The sequence below is a fragment of the Ochotona princeps genome, chromosome 1 (genome assembly GCF_030435755.1).
Source record: "Ochotona princeps isolate mOchPri1 chromosome 1, mOchPri1.hap1, whole genome shotgun sequence".
NCBI lineage: Eukaryota > Metazoa > Chordata > Mammalia > Lagomorpha > Ochotonidae > Ochotona > Ochotona princeps.
In genome coordinates this window covers 75,342,745-75,366,235 of record NC_080832.1, presented here as the reverse complement: position 1 = coordinate 75,366,235, position 23,491 = coordinate 75,342,745, and the positions used below count along the sequence as shown (strand labels likewise).

The 23,491-nt window shown below is 38.0% G+C and overlaps 1 protein-coding gene across 4 annotated transcripts in view; it reads left to right on the top strand.

The window, feature by feature from the left end:
* DOP1A (DOP1 leucine zipper like protein A) overlaps positions 1-23,491 on the top strand; it is a 103,746-nt gene that overhangs the window by 41,061 nt on the left and 39,194 nt on the right. The window contains exons 7-15 of one of the 4 annotated variants that reach the window (XM_058661061.1): positions 11,028-11,127; positions 11,829-11,938; positions 12,760-12,868; positions 14,271-14,391; positions 17,322-17,441; positions 19,069-19,183; positions 19,867-20,100; positions 21,928-22,549; positions 22,908-23,182. In XM_058661061.1, the coding sequence (XP_058517044.1) occupies positions 11,028-11,127; positions 11,829-11,938; positions 12,760-12,868; positions 14,271-14,391; positions 17,322-17,441; positions 19,069-19,183; positions 19,867-20,100; positions 21,928-22,549; positions 22,908-23,182 (1,806 nt within the window). Of the gene's footprint in view, positions 1-11,027; positions 11,128-11,233; positions 11,728-11,828; positions 11,939-12,759; positions 12,869-14,270; positions 14,392-17,321; positions 17,442-19,068; positions 19,184-19,866; positions 20,101-21,927; positions 22,550-22,907; positions 23,183-23,491 lie in introns of those variants that run through there. The other 3 variants (XM_058661063.1, XM_058661068.1, XM_058661074.1) reach the window with 3 other exon arrangements.

Sequence of the window (23,491 nt, the reverse complement as noted above, 5' to 3'; positions counted from 1 at the left end):
AGAGGTTTCCTGAGAATAAGGATTATGACATACTGTTTTACTTCTCTACTTCCCTTCTTTTCTGTAGTTAACTCTCAAAAGTTACAAGTGAGCAGAACATTCATTGCCTTGTGCCAAAAGCATGACTGCTACTACATCATAAATCACTGGATATCTTTTATTTTATCTTGTGGAAAGCTTACCTAATCTGTAATACTTAAGCCTTTTAAAACTATATATGTGTGTGTGTGTGTGTGTATGTATATATATATATATATACATACATATATATATATATATATATATATATATATATATTTACTTAAAAGCAGAGTTAAAGATAGGTTCAAATCCCAAATGGCTTCTGCCACTGAAGCTAGGAGCCAGGAATTCCTTTTGGGACTCGCATATGGGTAGCAACCCTTAAGTACTTGAACTATCTTCTACTGCCCTCACTGTTGCACCAGCAATAACGTGCTTTAATGTGACTGGAGTTTTGTATCATCTTACAACATCATCCATTTTCTCTTTCTCGTTGTTAAGATTTACTTTATTTTTTATTGGAAAGTCAGATATACAGAGAGGAGGAGACAGAGAGGAACATCTTCTATCCATTGATTCAATCACCGAGTGGCCGCAATGGCTGGAGCTGAACCAATCTAAAGCCAGGAGCCAAGAGCTCTTCCAGGTCTCCCATGCGGGTGCAGGGTCCCAAGGCTTTGGGCCATCCTCGACTGCTTTCCCAGGCCACAAGGAGGGAGCTTGATGGGAAGCAGGCAGTCAGGATTAGAACTGGCACCCCTATGGGATCCCTGAATGTGAAAGGTGAGGACCTTAGGGGCTAGGCTAATGAAGCAGGCCCCACTTTTTTCTTAATTTTTTTTTTTTTTTTTTTGCCAAATAAGTTGGAGAGACTTTAGTAGCTCTGAAGATTTGGTAACAGTGTCTATAATCTACATATCTGATGTTTGATAGCTTAGGACTTCTCAAATACATTGATTGCAGAACCCAATTAGAATCCTTAGAAATATTATGGGTCCTAAAATACTTGTTTAGGTTGGATTGGATTTATCATAGTAGAAATTAAAATTGGAAAATTTTTGGTTTATATAAAAATAACACTAAATTAGAATAAATAACAGTGTAAGTAATGATTTTCTTACACATAAAAATTAATAAACTTTGTTTTTGCAAGTCTGTTCAATGTTTACCTTAAATAGCAGAGGGTTCGTGTCTACTTCTGCATTGTCTATTGTGATTTGTTCTTTTGATAGAAGTATGTGAGGAAAATATCATGTTGACCTGTAGTTGTAAAAAATAGTAGTATTTCAGTAGTATTTTCTGTTTTTCATACATATGCTTAATATTACACCAAAGCTTGACAGAGTATAGTTTTTCAAAATTAGTTGCAGTATGTAATTTAAAACCTGATGTCAGTGTATTGTTTAATTAAAATCCACTGATTGGTTGAGTACTTTCTTTTTTTTATTATTATTATTTTTAATTCATTGATTACATTGTATTATGTGACACAGTTTCATAGGTACTTGGATTCTCCCCACACCTCCCCAAACCCTCCCACCATGGTGGATTCCTCCACCTTGTTGCATAACCACAGTTCAAGTTCAGTTGAGATTCCCCCATTGCAAGCAGATACCAAACATAGAGTCCAGCATCTTATTGTCCAGTCAAGTTCAATGGCTTCTTAGGTATACCCTCTCTGGTCTGAAGACAGAGCCAGCAGAGTATCATCCCAGTCAATTGAAAGTTCCAACATACCATCAGCAAAAATTTACATCATTATGGAGTTAATTGACATAGTAATGAGTAACCAATATGTTAAAAGTAAATGCGAGTTCCTAGCCACCTTCTGTGACCACCTCACTTACATTTCAATTTTAGTTTATACACAACATATAACATTCAAAACATAACATGTTATACATAACATCATATCATCTTAAATTAAGGCAAACATGTGGTATTTAACCTTTTGGGATTGGCTCATTTCCCTTGGCATTATGGTTTCCAGTTTGGCCCATTTGGCCACAAAGAACTGCATTTTGTTTTTTTTAATAGCTGAGTAGTATTCCATGGAGTAGATGAACCATAGCTTTCTTATCCAATCCTCTGCTGATGGGCATTTTGGTTGCTTCCATGTTTTTGCAATTACTGATTGTGCTGCTATGAACATAGGAGTGCATGTTGGTTTCTCATAAAACAATTGCTCTGGATATATTCCTAGGAGTGCTATTGCTGGATCATACGGTATGTTGATTTTGAGTTGTTCGAATATTCTCCATACTGATTGCCATAGAGGCTGTTCCAGCCTGCAGCCCCACCAGCAGTGGAGTAGGGTTCCCTTTTCCCCGCAACCTCGCCAACAAGTGTTGTTGGTGCTTTTATTCATGTGGGCCAGTCTTACTGGCGTTAGGTGGTACCTCATTGATGTTTTAATTTGGATTTCCCTTATTGCCAGGGAACTTGAGCATTTTTTCATATGTTTATTTGCCATTTGGGTTTGTTCCTTTGTGAAGTGTTTGCCCATTTCCCGTGCCCATTTCTTGAGTGGCTTGTTTGTTTTGACATTTTGGTTGTTTTGTAGCTCTTTGTATATTCTGGAGATTAGCCCTCTATCACCTATGTCGTGCACGAAGATCTTCTCCCATTCTGTGGGTTGCCTTTTTTCTTTGTTGATTGTTTTTCTAGCTATACAGAAGCTTCTTAGTTTGATGAGGTCCCAATTGTTTATTTTGGTCTCGATTTCTACTGCTTTTGGAGTCTTTTTTAGGAAGTGAGGGCCTACTCCTAAGTGTTGCAGTGTGTTTCCAACATTTTCTTCCAAAAGTTTGAAGGTTTCTGGATGTAGGTTTAGTTCTGTTATCCATTTAGATCTGATCTTAGTGTATGGTGAGAGATGTGGATCTATCTTTTTGTTTCTGCAGGCTATTAACCAGTTGTCCCAACAGCATTTATTGAACAGACCTTCCCATTTGCCTGGATTGTCGTTTGTCTTTTTGTCAAAGATTATTTGGCTGTATCTGTGTGGGTTTCCTTCTGGTGTTTCTATTCTGCTCCATTGATCTTCCTCTCTATCTTTGTGCCAGTACCAGGCTGTTTTGATAACCACTGCCCTATAGTATGTCCAGAGGTCCGGAACTGTGATTCCCCCTGCTAACTTCCTATTCTTCAGAATGGTTCTAGCTATCCGTGGTTTTTTGTGTTTCCAGATGAACCTTTGGATCATTGTTTCCACTTCCGTGAAGAATGTTTTGGGCAATTTGGTTGGGATTGCGTTGAATGTATATATTGCTTTTGGCAGTATAGACATTTTAATGATATTGATTTTACCTATCCAGGAGCATGGGATGTTACTTCATCTTTTGAGGTCTTGTTCAATTTCTTTTTTAAGTAGTTTGTAGTTTTCTTCAAATAAGTCTCCTACATTTTTGGTTAGATTTATTCCCAGATATTTCATACTTTTCTCTGTTATTTTGAATGGTATCTTGCTGGTTAAATCTTTTTCCATCTTGGGGCTGTTCGCATACACTATGGCTGTTGATTTTTGTTCATTAATTTTGTATCCTGCCACTCTACCAAACTCTCGTATAAGTTCTAGCAGTCTCTGTATTGAGTCTCTTGGCTCTTCTACATAAAGAATCATATCATCTGCGTATAGTGAGAGCTTGACTTCTTCGTTTCCCATTTGGTTTCCTCTGATTTCTTTTTCTTGTCTTATGGCCTCAGCGAGTACCTCTAGGACTATGTTGAATAGTAGTGGAGAAAGTGGACATCCCTGTCTTGTTCCAGATCTCAGTGGGAAGGGTTCCAGTTTTTCTCCATTCAGTATGATCCTGGCGTTGGGTTTTTCATATATGACTTTAATTATGTTGTGGATTTTTCCATCTATGCCTACCTTGGTTAGAGTTTTTAGTAGGAAGTGGTGTTGGATTTTGTCGAAAGCTTTTTCTGCATCTATTGATACTATCATGTGATTCTTGTTTTTCAGTTTTTGGATGTGGTATATCACATTTATGGATTTGCGAATGTTGAACCATCCCTGCATTCCAGGGATGAATCCTACTTGATCCGGATGAATGATCTGTCGGACGATTTTTTGAATTCTGTTGGCTAGGATTTTGTTGAGAATCTTAGCATCAATGTTCATCAAAGAGATAGGTCTGTAGTTTTCCTTCTCTGTTAGTTCTCCGTCTGGTTTTGGGATTAAGGTAATGTTGGCTTCATAGAATGAGTTTGGAAGGGTTGCTTCTTTTTCTATTGTTTTGAAGAGTTTGTAGAGGATTGGGGTCAGTTCTGTTCGGAATGTTTTGTAGAATTCTGTAGTGAAGCCGTCTGGGCCTGGGCTTTTCTTTGTTGGGAGGTCTTTAATCACTGATTCAATCTCTGCTTCAGTTATGGGTTTGTTCAGATCGTTTGTTGCCTCTGGGCTAAGTTTTGGCAGGTGGTAGAAGTCTAAGAACTTTTCCATTTCTTGGTGATCTTCTGATTTGTTGGAGTACAGTGCTTTGTAGTAATTTCAAATTATGGCCTTAATGGATGCGGTGTCTGTTGTTATGTTGCCTTTTTCATCTTTGATGCTGTTAATTCTTGCCTTCTCTTGTTTTTTCTTTGTCAGTCGGGCCAGTGGGGTGTCTATCTTGTTTATCTTCTCAAAAAACCAGCTTTTTGATTCATTGATTTTGTGTATCGTTTGTTTTATTTCCATCTGATTAATTTCCTCCCTTGTTTTGATGATTTCTTGTTTCCTATTGTGTGTGGGGCTCTTCTGCTGTTGTTTTTCCAATTCCTGGAGGTGTGTGTTTAGTTCCTGTATTTGGCGCCTCTCCTGGGCCTTGACATGAGCTCCAATTGCGATGAGTTTACCCCGTAGCACTGCTTTGGCAGTGTCCCATAAATTTTGGAATGTTGTTTCAGAGTTTTCATTGGTTTCCATAAATTTTTTGATCTCATCTTTAATTTCTTCTCTGATCCATTGTTCGTTTAATAGCATATTGTTCAGCCTCCAAGAGTTTCTGTATTTCCTGGGGCATTTTGAATTGCTGATTTCTAGTTTCATTCCGTGGTGGTCTGAGAGGGTACATGGTATGATTCCTATCTTTTTGAAGTTATTTAGGTTTGCTTTGTGTCCTATCATGTGGTCGATCCTGGAGAAGGTGCCATGCACTGCTGAAAAAAATGTATAATCTGTGGCCTTAGGATAAAAAATTCTATAAATATCTATCATGTCCAGTTGTTCTATTGTTTGTATGAGCTCTGTCGTTTCTTTGTTGAGTTTTTGTTTTGTTGATCTGTCTATTGTTGTTAGTGGGGTGTTAAGATCACCCACTATTATTGTGTGCATATCTATGTCTCCCCTTAAGTCCATAAGTAATTGCTTCACGTAGCTAGGTGCGTTTGAATTTGGTGCATATATGTTCACAATGGTAATTACTTCCTGATGGATCAGTCCCTTCACCAATATATAATGTCCTTCCCTGTCCTTTTTGATGTGTGTCAGATTGAAGTCCACATCATCTGAAATTAAGACAGCTACCCCAGCCTTTTTTTCTCGTCCTTTTGATTGGTGAGTTCAGGCCATTTGTGTTAAGAGTTGAAATTGAGAGGTTGTGATTTTGCCCTGCCATACTTGTTTTTGTGGGTGTCGATATCTGTGTAATTGCCCTTCCTTGTGTGGACTTTAGTGGGGAGACCTTCCTGTTTGCCATCTTTGCTTATGATTCACCTCCTTTTTTTCTGGATTTAGTGCATTTCTAAGGAGATTTTGTAGAGCTGGTTTTGTGCTGGCATATTCTTCTAATTTCTCTTTGCTATGAAAGTATCTGATTGCATTCTCAAATACGAATGAGATCTTTGCTGGGTACAATATTCTTGGTTGACAGTTGTTCTGATTCAGGATTTGGAAGATCTTTGTTTATTCTCTTCTTGCTTGTAAGGTCTCTTCAGAGAAGTCAGCAGTGATCCTGATTGGTTTTCCTCGGTATGTGATCTTTTCTCTGCTTCGTACTTGTCTCAGGATTCTTTCTTTGTCTTCGTTGGAGTGGAACTTGAGCACCATATGTCTGGGTGAAGATCGCTTTGGGTCATATCTGCTGGGAGTCCTCTGACTGTCCTGGATTTGGGTTGGGTTCATGTTCCAAGTGTTTTGGAAGTTTTCCTGTATAATTTCGTCGAGCACCATTTGCATTCCTGACTCTTTTTCCGCTCCTTCAGGAAGGCCAATAATCCTAATATTCGATTTTCTGAGGTTGTCTTTCATTTCTTGTATGGCCTTATTGGCTTTGTTCAGACTTGTCTCCAGCTGTTTAATGAACTGGGTGTGTTCATTTTGTGTGTCTTCCGTTTCAGAGATCCTCTCTTCTGCTGTATTTGTTCTGTTGGTTAGGCTCTCAATTTTGTGCTCTAAGTCAAGGATTTTACTTTTCATTTGTTGTATTTCTGTGACTATGTGGTTCTTGAATTCCTTGAAGTCCTCCCAATTCTTCTCATTGTCTCTGATATATTTTAACATTATTTTTTTGAATTCCTTGTCTGGTAGATCTTCTATGTCTTCATCTCGCATCTCAGAAATAGACATTGGCTTTTGATCCTTTATTGGTGGGGTGTTGGCTCTCTGATCTGGATCATTACCTTTTCTGGTATTTCTTCCCATTGTGTTAGTGTTTCTTTTTTGAGAGACCTAGGCACCAGTGTGCTGAGGGGTCTCCAAGCACTATCCCGTAGAGATCGGAGTCTGCAGGCGTGGAGTAGCAGGGTGTGGGAATTTTCAAGGCACTTTTGGTGCGTCTCCAGAACACTGGATCTCAGGGCGCCACTTCCAGGGCCCAGCGGATTCAAAGTGCACTCTCAACTTGTCCCCTACAGGTATGCTACCACAGGGCGTGGGGGAGTGAAGGCACTCTCTGTGCGCGCCCCCTGTGCGTGGGATCACAGGGCTCGGAGGATTCTAGGTGCTTTCTCGGTGTGTCCCCAGTGCCATGGACTGCAGGGCGTGGAGGTTCCAGGTGCTCTCTGGGAACGCCTCCTGCACGTGGTTCCGCAGTGCCCTCCTGGTGCATCTCCCAAGCACGGGACTATAGGGCGTGGGGTGTTCCAGGTGCTCTCTGGAAGCGCCTCCTGCACAGGCCCGCCCACCCCAGCGCTTGCAGGGAACCGACCGCCCCAGCGCTAGCACGGGACTGCCCAGGCCAGAGGCGTGCTTGGGTTCCTGTGGGACAGCACCGCCCAGCTGAGTGCCAGACCGCAAAGACCCGTGGGAGTATTCAGTGTGCCTTTTGCCTTTCTCCTCAGCGCACAGGACCGCTGTGCGTCACCTCCCAGACACAGTTTTGGCAGTTTCAAGGCACTCGCCCTGTGTCCCTAGACGCTGGAGTCTTGGGGGGGGGAGGGCGGGGAGATGAGCACCAAGGGTGTTCAGGCTCTGTGCATGCCCCTGGGGGGCCAACTCCCGGAGCCTCCAACCCACCACTGTCCCCACCCAACTCACTCAAACCTCAGGTTCTTGCAGTCTGCCTCTTCCTCTGGTGGGAACCCTCGCCGCGGGTGCGTCTCCTGGTGACTGCGTCTGGTGCAGGTCCTGGCGGGTCCCGATGGAACCTGGAGACTGTGGCGGGTGCAGGCGGGTGCAGGTCCTGGCGGGACTTGGTGACTAGGGTGGGCGGATGCCAGCGGGTCCTGATGACTTCAGGTCCTGATGTCTGCAGCGGGTGCAGGTCCTGGCGGGTCCTGGCGACTAGGGTGGGCAGGTGCCAGCAGGTCCTGATCACTGCTGGTCCTCACGGCCACAGCGTCTGCAGGTCCTGAGGTCTGTGGGTCGACTGTGGCTCTCAGCGGCTGCACTCAGAGGTGACTCAGCAGGTCAGGAGCGGAAAGCTGTCTTCCCTGCCCTTTGTTTTGTTTTTCCCTGGTTGTTCTTCCAAGTTGTGTGGATTTTTTTGGCTCCACACTGTCCAGGGAACTTCACGTTCTTCTCCCTGTAGCTCTATGCTGCTCCACTTATGCTTTTGTCACGTTCTAGCCCTCTCTGTCTGTGAGCTCCCTCACAGTCTTCCTACTATGTCGGCCATCTTGCGATTCTGAGTACTTTGAATAAATCTTTTACTAATTTTTGATTCTAATATCTTTTTGGTTATTTAGACGATAATAACTTGTGCAAATTTTCTAAATAATGAGATATTGCTTACTATGGTACCAGTAGTCTTACTTATTATTTTTACCTCTGATCTATCAGTAAATATTTTTAGGTATTGAGAAACTTTTGAGAAAATTCAGTTCAAAATAATACAATTTCCAACCAAATGTAGGTTTTCAAAAATCTAATTTTCTTTTGGAATCTCAAATTTTTTTCTTCTGAACAATTGTATTAAGTTTCCCTAAGAAATGTACAGAGAATGAAAGTGTCTAAATTTGAATAATTATAATTTGAGTTAGTGATTCTTTGGGAGTCTGTGAAAATTGACAGTTCAGTTCACACCTCCATTAATTATACAGATGCTTTTCCTTGAGACAACCATCATTTTACGTTTTACTTAGTTTGAAAGAAATCTCTCTGCTTCAATCCCCAAATGGCTGCAGCAATAATGTCTACAGTAGGCTTCAGCCAGGAGCCTGACACTCCAGCCCAGCCCAGTTTCCCAAATGGGTGCCAGACGTTTGGTTGGTCTTCATGTTATTATGAGTGTGCATAGTTTATGTTATGAATATGGATTGCTATTTTTTTACCTTCTGCTCCTGAAAGAATCTTTAAGATTTGAAACCAAAAAAACTTTGAATCTAATAATTTTTGCTGTGAATTTTATTTTCCGCACTTCCTATTCATTGGTGTCTTTTTTAGTAAGTCCTTGTGATTCTTTAATAGATCACCCATGAGAGACATCTTATTTGCAAGCACCTAGTGCTGTAAATGTCCCTTTTTTTGCTGCAACTCATGGGCATTGGACTCTGCCATTGTCCATGCCTGCAATGATGGACATACGACTGTATGAAGAACAATACTATAGTAATGATATAGGGGAACGCGGGGCGGGGTGAGACTTGGGGAGGGGATAAAGGAAATCCCAGGGCCTATGGAATTATATCATAAAATGCTAATTTTTAAAAAATTATAGTGGAGACTGACAAGTCCAGATGTGGAGACATAGTATGGTGTTCCTATCTGCATCCAGACCGAAGATGGACTGCCAGTGAAACTGTTGACTATATCCTGACAGTAGAGTGATGGACTAATGACTGTTCATGAAGGACTACCCATTGTAATACCAGAGAGGAAATCAGTAGTGAGGGGGAGGGTACTTGTAGAGGGGCAAGGGAAGCCCCAGAGCCTATGTAACTGTATCATAAAATAATAATAATAATAATAATAATAAGGTAATACAAAAAAAGATCTTAAAGAATCCTTTGTATACAGGGTTCACATTTCAAAACTGTACAGATAAATAAAAGACACCTGTGTTTAAAGGAGGACACATATTATGCAGCTGTTGATACGTGTTCTAAAAGTCTATAATTTCACATTTTGTTAAAATAAGCTAGGTGAATGTCCTTCAAATGCAGGATGGTATAGTATATTAAAATGCTTACTTGTCTGTAATTAAGGAACTCTCAGCTCTTTATTTGATTACTAACCAGACATCTGAGTTTTGCTAATCCTTTAGACCCCGTAAAGCTCAGGCTTTTTATTTATAGACGTTTGCCAAGTTATCCTCTGATTCTCAGTTTCCACGCTTTTAAAGAGATTAATAATTCTCTTAACAACATCTTTTACCTACCTTCCTATTTTTTTAAACATTATGTATTTTAGTTGAAACAGGAAAAGTCTCCTTGAATTCTTTCTTAGACATTTAATTAAGGCTAATGGGAGAGCAGAGAGAAAAAACTCTGGAGATATTTGGCCTATGCTTAAGATGCCTACATCGCATATCAGGGTATCTGAGTTTGCATCTTGGTTCCATTCTTAATTCTAGTTTCTTGCTAATAAAAAGCCCGCTAGGCAATGGGTGATGATGGGTTAAGTGGTTGAGTCACTAACATCCAAATGAGAGACTTGGAATGAGCTGCTGGTACCTAGCTTTATAGTGGTTCAGTTCCAGGCATTACGGGGACTTACAGAGTGAACTGACATAGGAGCTCTGTGTATGTCTGTTTCTCTCTTTGTCTCTGTATGTGTCGCTGTGTGTGGCTGCCTCTCAAATATTTTAAAAAGATTTGAAACGAAACATTTGTTAAGGTCGTTTTGTGTAAAAGAGTTCATTAAATTTTTGTATGTTTCAAATATTCTTTTAAATGAAGGACATAGAATTAATAATGTTTTAAAGAGTATGGTTAGTTGACAGCACTACACCTGAGAAAAGCTAATGGCATACGATTTTCTTAAATTTGTACTATTTTACTACAGTTAAAGTTTTACTTCAAATTTTGTGATTGAAACTGTGATTGCAGTTAATTTAGTTATCATTGCAGATAGGCAGCTAGACAATCATGCCACCTAATTTTCTGCTTGTTTACTAACGTATGAAGTAGATGTATTAATTCATGTTTTATAAAGAACAAATGAAGTGACTGATACAGTAGCATAACAGGCTAGTTCTACACCTGCCAGCACCAGCATCCCCTGTGGGCATCAGTTCATGTCCTGGCTGCTGCACTTCCCATCAAGATCCCAGCACATGTCCTGGGAAAATAGCAGTAGATGACCCAAGGTCTTGGAACCCTGCAGCCACATGGGAGAAATAGAAGAAGCTTCTGGCTCCCAGCTGTGGAGCACCCCAGCTCTGGCCATGGTGGCATTTTTGGGAGTGAACCAGCAAATGAAAGATTTCTCTGCCTATCCCTCTCTGTCACTCTGACTTTGCAAGTAAAATAGATAGATAGATAGATAGATAGATAGATAGATAGATAGATAGATAGATGAAATAATGATACAGAAAAGTACTCTGTTATTGTGAACATGTTGTAAGGCGTATTTTTTTACTGGGGACAGAAAGTGAACTTTTGTATATGAGTAAGTGTATTCAAACTCCTTACTTTTTCAGGCCACTCGACCAGATATGATCAGGATCTTGTCTGCAGCTCTTCATGTGGTACTAAGGAGAGATATGTCCTTGAATCGAAGACTTTATGCATGGCTTCTTGGTAGGTATTTGATGCATATGGTTATAACTGGAAAGAAATGAAGGAAGATTGCCATATCTATTTCTAAGTTGGGTGCATGGCCTAAATAAAAAATGTGTGACTCAACAATAAAAAAATAAAAGTAGTATAATTGTATATTTTATGAAGAAACTTCAGATTCTGTTAAAGCCATAAGATCATCTTCTCTTCGGGAAGACTTTTTCCACCTATATTGAGGTTGATATACTGTAAGTTAGACAAAAAAGGGTAAAATAATGACCGAACTTCTAAAATACTGAAGTCATGTAGGAAACTAGAATGAGTACTGCTGTCCGAAACATGTATCTGTCTCAACAGGCAGTAAAGCACCCCATATAATTTTGTCTTCTGTACTTCTGTGAATATTTGTCCTGTCTTCACAACTCCTTCCTGCCTAGGAGAAGACAAAATATAATGTATCTATGATGTTTTGACTCTCCGATTATTCCGTTGTTCCCAAGAGTGGGGGAAAAATACAACAGTTCTGGAAGAATATTATGATACTTATGTGCTGAATTGGTTTCCTTTTATTAAACTATCTAAAATGATCTCTCTTGCTGACATTGATTGGGCTGTAAATTGGTAAGTGTTTAGTGCTATTTTGATAATGCAGTTTTGGTATTCAAAGAACATCACTTTTGAGAATTCAGTTTTAATTCTTTTTATGATTTGTTTCCATGGAGGTTTTGATAACAACGGTGCTATTATAGGACCAAGAAGCACAAGACACAGTAATCCTGAAGAACATGCCACCTACTATTTTACTACCTTTTCAAAAGAATTGTTGGTCCAGGTATGAAAGCTTTCATTATTGATGACTGAACACTAGAACTTCTGTAAAAGTGTAAGACAGAGTCCTGCCTTAATTGAATTTAATTGAACCTAATTGAGTTGAAATAGTGCAGATGCACTTCACAGCTTATAATTGTGTATCACAAGCAAACAAGTATAATAAAAGGATTAGTAGTCACAGGCTAAACTGCTGCATAAGGCCAGAGATTTTTTTTCTTTGTCATTTTCATAAGATTATTAAAATAGCTTCTCACCTGCCAGTGAAACTTTTCCAAAAAAGGTTAAGGACTGTGTTATTTTGTATGAAACCTTAGGGGAATTTAGGCTGCAATAGTAATTTAACTACTTACTGTAATTGAAATGTTAAAAATGATCCATCGACATTTAGTGATATTTTGCTACAATTATATTTAAGCAATATATCTGAAATTATGACAAGTCTAGAATATTTTAAAATTAGCATATAGAAATAGTTTTGTCAATAATGAGAAAATAACTGCAGTTTGCATTCATGACCTTAAATATAAACATTTTGTCTTTTAAACTAATCATCTTGTGAATATGTTTCTAGATTTTGTTTATATGACTCTTCCCCTTTTCTCTAGACAAAGTTGAAATACTGTTTTCTTTCAGGAAAGGAATATGTTCAAAACCTTTTTTATTGTTCTAGAAGAGGAAGAAGAGCAGCTTTAGTGAAAGGGCTTCAGAAAGGCAATTGGAAATACAAATGTCCATTACATATACTTTGGTTTGAAAGTACTGTTTCATTAAAAAAAAAAAGTTGGATTACTTAGATTATTCGTATACTTCTCTGTTTTAAAGGCAATGGTTGGAATCTTACAAGTGAATGGATTTGGAGAAGAAAGCACTCTCATGCAAGATCTAAAACCTTTTCGTATTTTGATCAGTTTACTGGACAAACCTGAGCTAGGTAATACATACTGTCCCAAGAAAGAGGTCACATATGTTTATTTTGTACTGTTTGATAAGAAAAATAAGAAAAATTTGTGAAAATGCTGTGTAAGAATACTTTGAAATGTTGTAGAAAGTCGAAGTAAAAGTTAAATTTGCTTTGGTATAAAAATTTTACAACCTCCCTATCTGGAGACCTTTAAATACAGATTCTCAAAGCAGTGTCTTTCATAAAATTTACATTTAAATTGTGATTAAATTACTGAAATAGATCCATCTGTTGCAACTACCTTATAGTTCACAGAATTCAAGGTCTTGAGCAAAAAGTGTGTTTGGGTTCCATTCCGAAACCCCTCTGTGTTTATTTCTTTTTGTGTTTTCCCTGTCTTCATTGTTTGTTTATTAGATATGTTGGGAGATTAATCATGGTGAATGAGATAGAAGTTAAGACGTAAATAGAAGCAAAAAATGAAATGGAAAAAATACATAGAGATGTTTCATCAAATATGCTAAAGTTCTTAAAAATGAAATTTTTTTTTAAAGATTTATTTTTTTTTATTACAAAGCCAGATATACAGAGACAAGGAGAGACAGAGAGGAGGATCTTCCGTCCGATGATTCACTCCCCAAGTGAGCCGCAACAGCTGGTTCTATGCCGATCCGAAGCCAGGAACCAGGAACTTCTTCCAGGTCTCCCACGCAGGTGCAGGGTCCCAAGGCTTTGGTCTGTCCTCGACTGCTTTCCCAGGCCACAAGCAGGGAGCTGGATGGGAAGTGGAGCATCTGGGACTAGAACCAGCGCCCATATGGGATCCCGGTGCATTCAAGGCGAGGACTTTAGCTGCTAGGCCACTGTGCCGGGCCCAAAAATGAAATTCTTAATATGTGAAAATAATTGTATTTGCTTTGGGAATTTTCTCAACTATTATATTAAATGATGAGCAAGAAATTTTAAGAACATTCGTATCTGTTACTGCAATAAAATATAGCCTTATGTGTTCAGTATTTAACAATAGTACTAGTGCAATTAGAATGGAATATTCATTATGTTCTAGGAGCTGTGCTATCTGGTTAGATGTTTGTCTTAACCCTAGGTTAGCACTTAGGCTTTGTATCATTGTCCTCATTCTGGGTGAGGAAACTGAAGCCTCAATGACTTGCTGAGATCACGGTTGTTAATTGATCAAACCCTTTCCCTGATTCTGGGTGTTCTATTATATTAACTTACATATTAAATAAAGATTTTTTTTCAGTTATTCACATTTAGTTTTTCAATATGAAACTTAGTTTAGCTTCTGAAAAAGGATTATTTTTTTTTTAAAAAAATACTCATTTCAAGGCATCCTTTAATTAGGCCAGTTTCCAGATAGCAATGAATTGCTAGTGATTATTGTTCTCTTTAATTTGTATGTTAATTTCAGGGCCTGTAATTCTGGAAGATGTCCTGATTGAAGTGTTTAGAACATTATATTCTCAATGCAAAGCAGAACTGGGTCTTCAGATGGAACCACCTTTCAGCAAGGACCATGCTCAGTTAAGCAGGTGGATTGCCAAAAATTAAGCATGACATAAAGATGTTCTCTTTTATGAATATTCATAAAGTCAACACTATTGTGTGTCTTCACTAAATGTAACAAGTGTTAGTAATAATTGCAATTCTTAAATTGTGTTCTAATTAGTAAGATTAATTTAAAATAACACTGTATCTTGGTCATATGAAGTATTGTAGTTAACTGCTGATCAAACAGGCATGTTATTTACTTGAAAGCTAGATGTAAAGAGAGAAAGTGATTGGGGGAGAGACAGTGAACTTCTCTGTTTGTTCACTTCCCAGATGGCTGCAACAGTCAGGGATACTCTAAGCCAAAACCAGGTCTGCCATGTGGATTCAGGGTTCCAAGAACTTGGGCCATCTTCCACTGCTGCCTTCCCAGACATACTATTAAGTAGCTGGACTGAAAGCAGAACAGTTGGAACTCTAATCAACACCTGTATAGGATGCTGGCAAGGCAGACCATAGGTTAACCTGGTACAACACAATTCTGACCTCTCAATCAGGTATTTTAGCTCTCAATCAGGTATTGTTAAAATTTAAAAAAAATTTATTTCTCATGATACCATTTCTTGGGCTTGGAGATTTTCCCTTCTATTGTTCCCATTCCTCTCCCTCCAACGGTTCTCTTTATGACAGTAGTACAGTCCTTCCTCAATAGTCACAAGTCCATCATTCTTTTTAAGTGTATCATGACATTGCAGGTATAGACAGTAGTAGAAAGTTCAGTATCGTATTGTCAGGATATATTTAACACTTTCATTGGGAGTCCATCTTTTATTCTAATGTTTGCTATTAATACTACCAATTTAGAAAACTTATTTGTAGCTATTAATATAAAGTTACAGGATTCAGGGAATTTCTGTATTTTTATCAGATGTATTTGGATCCCTGGGTTAAGTCATGTAACATTAACATGTCCTGTTTAAGTAAGTACTAGATACTGACTAGCAAGTCCGTTTCTTTCTCTACTATCAGGAAATTTCCTATTTTCCAGTTAACCCTGTGATCATAAAATGACACAGGTTCCAAGACTATATATATCTTTTTAGCTAATTTAGAATTTATTAGTGAAACTTTGAAGATTTGTTTTATTTTTCTAAATAGTCTTTAAATTGAGAGAGGAAATTTGTTTTAAAAAAAATTATTGAAAAGGCAGATTTACAGAGAGAAGGAGAAACAAGGATCCTCCATCCACTGCTTGGCTCCCCAAATAGCTGCAATGGCCAGAGCTGAGCCCATCCCAGAGCTAGGAGCTTCTTCCGGATCTCCCATTGAGTGCAGGGTCCCAAGGATGTGAACCATCCTGTACTGGTTTCCCAGGCGACAAGCAGGGAGCTGGATGGGAAGTGGAGCAGCTGTGACACATACTGGTGCCTATATGGGATCCTTAGCTTTCCGGGGAAGGATTAGCTCATGAGTCATTGAGAGCGAAAGAAAAGAGAGATTGAAATTAAGATTGAAATGTCTTACTCTGCAAATGTCTATGGTAGCCATATTGGCCATGCTAAACTCAGGAGTCAAAAATGCATGCTAGATCTTCCACGTAAATAGTAGGAACTCAAGTACTTAAACCATTACCTGCTGCCTCCCAGGTCCACATTATCAGAAATATGGTTTGGCAGTAGAGCCAGAACTTGAATACAGGCTCTCTGATGTGGAATGCATCCCAGAAGCATCTTAACTTCTGTGCCAAGTGCCCACCCCTGAAACATAGTTTTTTAATGTAAGGGGGTCTTAAGAATGTTTGTGGAAGTTGTGTATTGTTTACTATGTGTATATTTCAAAATATTTTTCAGCAAAAACATTCCATTTTTCCTGAGCTTTTTTAAAAAAAGATTTATTTATTTTTTATTGCAAAGTCAGATATATACAGAGAGGAGGAGAGACAGAGAGGAAGATCTTGCGTCCGATGGTTCACTCCCCAAGTGACCTCAATGGCTGGTGCTGCGCCGATCTGAAGCCAGGATTCCAAAGCCTCTTCCGGGTCTCCCATGCAGGTGCAGGGTCCCAAAGCCTTGGGCCGTCCTCGACTGCTTTCCCAGGCCACAAGCAGGGAGCTGGGTGGGAAACGGAGCTGCCGGAAATAGAACTGGTGCCCATATGGGATCCTGGTGTGTTCAAGGTGAAGACTTTAACCACTAGGCCACTATGCCGGGGCCCTTTACTGAGCATTTTGAAGTTTATTATAGCCAAATATTAAGATAGTTTAAACAACTATCCCATGTGCTCTTTGGTTGGGAAAGTTAATGTTGCCTGACTTTGTATTTTATTCCTTACTCTGCTGTAAAATTTTGTTTCCCCATAGAGCATCTAGTATTTACTCCCATAACATACTATTTGTATTGATAATGCATCATTATATGAAAGTAATTGTTAGTAAGGATTATAGGGTAAAAAAGTGATTAATAGGGTAAAGGTTAGTCTTTTGGAAAAATGTTTTTCTTTGACAAATTGCAATTATAATGGCTATTATAAATAGTCTTGTTTTCCAAGCTTAAGCATAGTGATTTGATCAAGATTGATAAAAATAAGCTTGGATGAATTACAGATATACAGACAATTCTTGAAAAGTAAAACTGCCAAAACCGATCATTCAGTTTATATATTCTGAGATAATAAAGACATCGTTGCTAAGTAATGTCCAATCGTTAAAGGCCCTCTTAAATTTCCTTGCATTTTTTTATTGTACAGAAGTTATCTAAAGTTACTTTCTGAACTTTATTATACATTGTAATTGTAAAAAATTGTTTGAAACAAATACACATAAGGAAATAGGAACTGACGGTAGATAAAAGAATATTGCACTCTTCTTGCTAGTACATTTTCTCCCTAAGAATATGAACTGCCCTAAAACTGCATTCAAGTTTAAATTGTAAAGTGTTACTGTTTTTCAGTTTTGTTTTCTTTGTTTTTTTAGTAAACTAAGGGAAAATAAGAAAACAGCAGAGCTGATTAAAACTGCCAACCTTCTCTTTAATTCCTTTGAGCCTTATTATATGTGGGATTATGTTGCACGATGGTTTGAAGAATGCTGTAGGTATGTCAAATTGTTCAACTCATTTTATTGTAATCATATTCAAAGCTTAACTTTGCTTTTTAAAAATTGGTTACTGAAAAGAATGTCGCCTCCTGAGAATTATTTGCTCACTGTAATCTCATTGTACTTTGAGAGTTAAGTATATGAAGTTATTAATCATAAAATCTTAAATTTGCAAAGTAATTGAGAGATTTTTCATTCACTTGCCTGGGTGAAAAATTTCTCACCTCCCTTCTGTAGTAATTCAGTCTTTTCTGTATTGTAGAGAAGATAGCTACTTTGTGCTCGTTGAGTCTGCATCAATGCCCAAAAATATTTTCACTTCGGTTAATGAAACTCTCCGTGGTCACTTACGTTTTTAAGGTCATGTTTCCATGGGTATTGTTACTGACGAGTGATAAAAACCAAACTGATGGGTCTGAAAACCTAAGGATACTAGTGAATAATGGAATTTCTGTACTCTAGACCAAACCTATCAGAGCCACATTTATCTCTCAAAGCTCGGGAGCATGTAGTCAGAAAGCAAGCTTGTACAACATGTGGTTTAGGGATTTTGCAAAAGCATTGCTGCTTTATCTCGTTCCTTTATTGATTTAGGAGGTTGTTCACTTATTAATTTACCTGATATTGAGCACTCAGATGAATATGCTGTATCAATACACAGTTTATTTTCTAAGACCTTATAGTGGAAACAAATAAGGAATATACCTTATGTTCTTGGTATTGAATTTACGATTGCAAATACATTAGTACACTGAAATGTTCAAATGCAGAGGAGTTATGCGTGTTTTTTCACTGCCTAGTCCTATCCTGTGGATGTCCACAAACAACCTTTCTTTGTTTACTTCTACGTTCACAAATACACATGTCCGTGTTGCTTTAGCCATACTGGGTTATTCTCTGAATACCCAGTAACTTCCACTGTGTTCAGGCTTCACTTGTTCTGCTCCTATGATATTCTTTGTCCTTCTGGTAAGACACTGTGTTGAGGGAGCCTTCCTTAACTCTGATTCCCATTAGGATTAACACTTGCACTGATTCTGGTTGCCTTTTACTGTTTATATGTTTATATTTTCTGCTAGCCATGGAAGGTATCGTATTTTACTTTGTCTTCAGTGTAGGATATCGTATAGTCTTATATACTGTGAATATACATAGTATATACATAGTATGGCTTAATCTGAGTGGTTTGTTGGAAGAATGATTTCTGCTATTTGTATCAGAACAGGCTGATTCAGGAGTTAACATTCAATCCCAGACCTTGAAAGAAAGGTAGATTCTGACTGTAAGAAAATGATGGTGGGGGGAGGTCTGTAGTCCAGGAAGACAAACAAAAGGACTGCAGTTAAAACTCAGAGAATGAGCATCATGGAAGAATAGGAAATAAATCTTAAAAAAAAAAAAAAAAAAAAAAGACTTGGCTAAAACACCTGGAGGTACAAAGTAAGAGTTACAGGGAGAGACTATGTGTCTAGAATTCTTGCTTTGAGAATTTCTCACAGTGATGTAATAGTATCCTGAGGAAAGAAAGTTTGTCACTGTAAGAATGTCATTGTGTGTAATCTAGTTAATTAGATAGTGATGTTATGCTTGATAGCATACTTGATAACTGACTTTGTCCTTGCAGGAGGACACTGCATGCCAGACTTCAGACGGGGCCTGGAGATAGTAGTGAGTCATCTGAGTTGCAGCTGACCAATTTCTGCTTATTGGTGGATTTTTTGTTGGATATAGTTTCTTTGGTAAGACTACTTTGGTTAAAAAAAATGAAATAAATCTGATAACATGGTTCAGATGTTTGATATTGGAGACAAATCTTAACTTCAAATAGTTTTTTTCTTAAAAATTAAATTGATTTTAGCTTCCATATAGCTTCATAAAATGTCGCAAATATTTTGTCCTTTAGTATATATATAAATTTATAAATATAACATGAAATATATCTTAGAATTGTATGTAAGAAAAACCTTAATTATGTATAGTATATAATGGTCTAATGTTGCATTTAAATTCTTTAATGATTCTTTCTTATTAAATGAAGACTTTTGGAAATCTTTTCCCCTTATGTTTTCTCTCCTCAATCCTTTGCTTTCTCCTTTTGAAGCCTACTAGAAGTATGAGGGTGCTGTGTCAGGTATGACATTCAGCCTGTTTTGTTTTAACTTACTCTTTTCAATTTTGTTGTAATTTTAGTAATATAGCAGATAAAATTGGGGTTGTTTTATAATGTATGCTTTTGAAGTAATTAAACTGAGTATTTGGGAATAGAAATTTTATGTTATCAATTTTAATTAAAAGCATGACACCTATAAAACATTGCAGATGGATAAAATTACTGATTTATATAGACTGAAAACAAATGAAACCCTGTGACTTTTGGGGAAATGCATTGTGTAAATTGTTTTCATTTTGCTTTTGTTTTCAGGAGACCTATATTGAAATCCAGACAGAACACTTGCCACAGTTGCTGCTCAGGATGATTTCTGCTCTGACAAGCCATCTGCAGACTTTACGTCTATCTGAGCTCACAGATTCCCTCAGGTTGTGCTCAAAGATACTTAGTAAGGTTCAACCCCCACTGTTATCTGCTGACACTGGAGGTGTGGTCCAGTTTCCAAGTGGACAGAACAACACAATTAAAGAATGGGAAGATAAGAAGGTAATTTTAGTTATTTTTGAAATTTGGCCAGTTACATGAAAGCAGAATAATTTCTGTATAAAACAACTCATATTGAGCATTGAATATTAGCAACTCATATTTAAATGCTGTGGCATTAGAGCATGATGTAGGCTTATAAAAATTTTTATAAGCAAAAGTTTTTAAGTTTTTTCTTTTTTTAACTGTTTGAGAGGCAAAATGACAAAAAGGAAGAATCAGAGGTGTCTTCCTTCTGCTGGTTCCCTCTTCAGTTGCCCACAAGGGTCACGGTTGAGCCAGGCTTAAGGCACAATCCTGGAATTCCATCTGACTCTCTCACATGGATGCAGGGATCAAAAGATACAGACCATCTTCTGCTGCTTTCCCAGGAGCGTTAACAGTATGCTGGAGGAGATGTGGAGCAGCAACTCAAGCCAGTGCTCATATAGGATACTTGCATCACAGCCAGACGCTTAACCTGTTGTATCACACTGCCAGTCCCATCATTTAAATTTTTGACTGTACTGTCACATCAATACGTGTCAATAGAAGTATAAATGTGAGTGATGTGATTTTAAATTTTCAGGTAGCATGTAAGTAAAAAGGAAACAGCTGAAATTAATTCTTATTTAGCCTGATACAGCCAACATACTTCCATTTATATATGTAATCTTTATAAAATCAGTGTCAAAAAATATTAGATTAGTTTGCATTATTTTTATACTGTTTTCAAAATGTAGTGTATATTCTGACATTACAAAGCGGTACTGTGTTGTTCATCTCATGCCATCATGCAGGCCTTGTATTATGTCATCACAAAATGTGTAAGTATAGTACAGCTAGATATTTCGAGAGACAGAGATATTCATGTAACTTTTATTCAAGGCTACTATTAAAATTGTTGTGTATTATTATTGCTAATTTCTTATTGCACCCAGTTTATAATTTAAACTTTTTATGGATATGTAAAAAAGAAATAGTGTACCTCACATTCAGTGGTACTTGAGATTTCAGGCCTCACCTGGTGTCTTGAATATGGAGGCGGTGGACAGTGCTAAGTACACCTTAGGATGTTGACGTTTAGAGAGGTAAAGTAACTTTACCAAATAACACAGACATTAAGTGGCAGAGCTCTTTAGCTTACTGAGGTGAGGTCTCAACACCCTTAACTGTTATACCGAATGTGGGGAATTTGGGAAAAAGGAAGAGGTGGAGGTACCCAGAATGACCGTCAGCCTTTGTCTTCCTGACTTTCATTCACTGAAGGGAGAAATGAGGCCCAAGTTTGAACATCAGAGAATTTAGTTCCGTGTTGATTGGATTACTTTTAATGAACTTACCCTGATTTAAATTATGCTCTCGCACAGTCACCCAGAAAAATTCATGGTATGTACAGTTGTGCTTATTTAATGAGCCAGGAAGTGTGACTGATGATTGCACTTTTCCTTTACTTACAGGCAGAGAGAGGTTAGTACATTCCAGTTATACTATTAGGGCTTAGTTCATTTGTTTACATTATAAATAACCTTATATTATAAACTGTTTTTATTATTCTTACTGCCAAATACACTGGCACGTGAATGGAGTAACTATTCATTGAAAAAATGTAAAATTAATAGCAGATATTTAATTAGTTCATCACATATTTGAACAGAAATTCCGATTCATCTGCTCTTGAACAGATTACTTGCTAGGTTTTCTCTTTGAGTTGTAAATTTTTATTTTTTACCCTTACACATCTCATTTTTTTGTGGTTAGGAAAGTGATTTCACAAAGTAGGTTAAATAGTCACTTCTTGATAACAAGGACCCTGAAGATTTTTTTTTAATCTTTTGAAATCTCTACCAGGTATCTTCTGTTTCTCTTGAGAATCCTATTGAAGTATTTGAAGATGGCGAAAATCCACCAAGTAGTCGGTCATCAGAAAGTGGATTCACTGAATTTATACAATATCAAGCTGAACGAACTGATGACATTGACAGAGAATTGAGTGAAGGACAGGGGACAGCTCCCATCCCAATTTGTAGCACATCCTCTGAGACAGAAACAGCTTCCACTGTGGGATCTGAAGAAACCATCATCCATCCCCCTACCACGGTCCCTGAGGGTACAGCAACCCGAAGTGGAAAGACGGCTCAAAAGACTGCAATGCAGTGCTGTTTGGAATATGTCCAACAGTTTCTTACCAGACTTATCAACCTCTACATTATTCAGAGTAACTCTTTTTCTCAGCCTTTAGCTACAGAGCATCAAGGGGATCTCAGTCGAGAACAAGCAGAGACTTCAAGATGGGACAGGGATTCACAAGGAGATGTAAAAGAGAGAAACATAAGTAAACAAAGAACTTCAAAAGAATACCTCTCTGCCTTCCTTGCTGCCTGTCAGCTGTTCTTAGAGTGCTCGAGTTTCCCAGTTTACATTGCTGAGGGGAACCACACATCAGAGCTATGTTCTGAAAAGTTAGAGACCGGTAAGAATATCTCTGTTTTGTTGAACTTTCATGTACTCTGCAGCTTGCTGTTGTTTATATTGTTAACAAGCATTCAGCTGTTACAGCTGTGGCTATTTTCTTAGCCATTTAATTGTTTATGTGCCATTCTAATTTATACATTTTTTAAAAGTGAAATGTCTTAGGGAAATTAATATGTTGATTTTGTGGTTTTTGTGTCGCATATATGTAGAAACTAAAAAGTAATCTGTAGAGAAAAGTGTTATAGCAGATGCATAGGTCAAACCCCAAAAGGTATTAAATAAAATTGTGCTGTTTGAAATTAGTCTGTGTGAAATATGTAGTGTGCTGAATTCTGATTGCTTCTCTTTTGTTTCAGACTGCGAGCATGTGCAGCCTCCACAGTGGCTCCAGACTCTGATGAATGCTTGTAGCCAAGCAAGTGATTTCAGTGTCCAGAGTGTTGCTATTTCACTAGTCATGGACCTAGTAGGACTGACTCAGTCTGTGGCCATGGTCACTGGGGAAAACATCAACAGTGTGGAGGCTGCACAACCCCTAAGTCCAAACCAGGGAAGAGTAGCTGTGGTTATTAGACCTCCCCTCACTCAGGGCAATCTGAGGTATATAGCTGAGAAGACTGGATTTTTCAAGGTAAATTCTAAGAAATACATATGTGACTAAGATAATCACTGCTTGTATGGTATTGGACTTAGTTTGCTTAACAGTGATTTTAAGGATGACATCGAGGCTTAATTAAACACCTATACTATTATACCATATAGAAACGATGCCGTAAATGATATGTGCTGCTTTCTCCATCTTTTCTCCAAATTTTTGTGAGGAGGGATAAAGATGAGGATAATGGAAAATTATCCCTATAGTTTTTGGTGTTATGGAAAATTAAGAAAAATATACAGCACTGAAGCTTTGGAGAAAATTTCAGCTACAAAAGAGGAACAT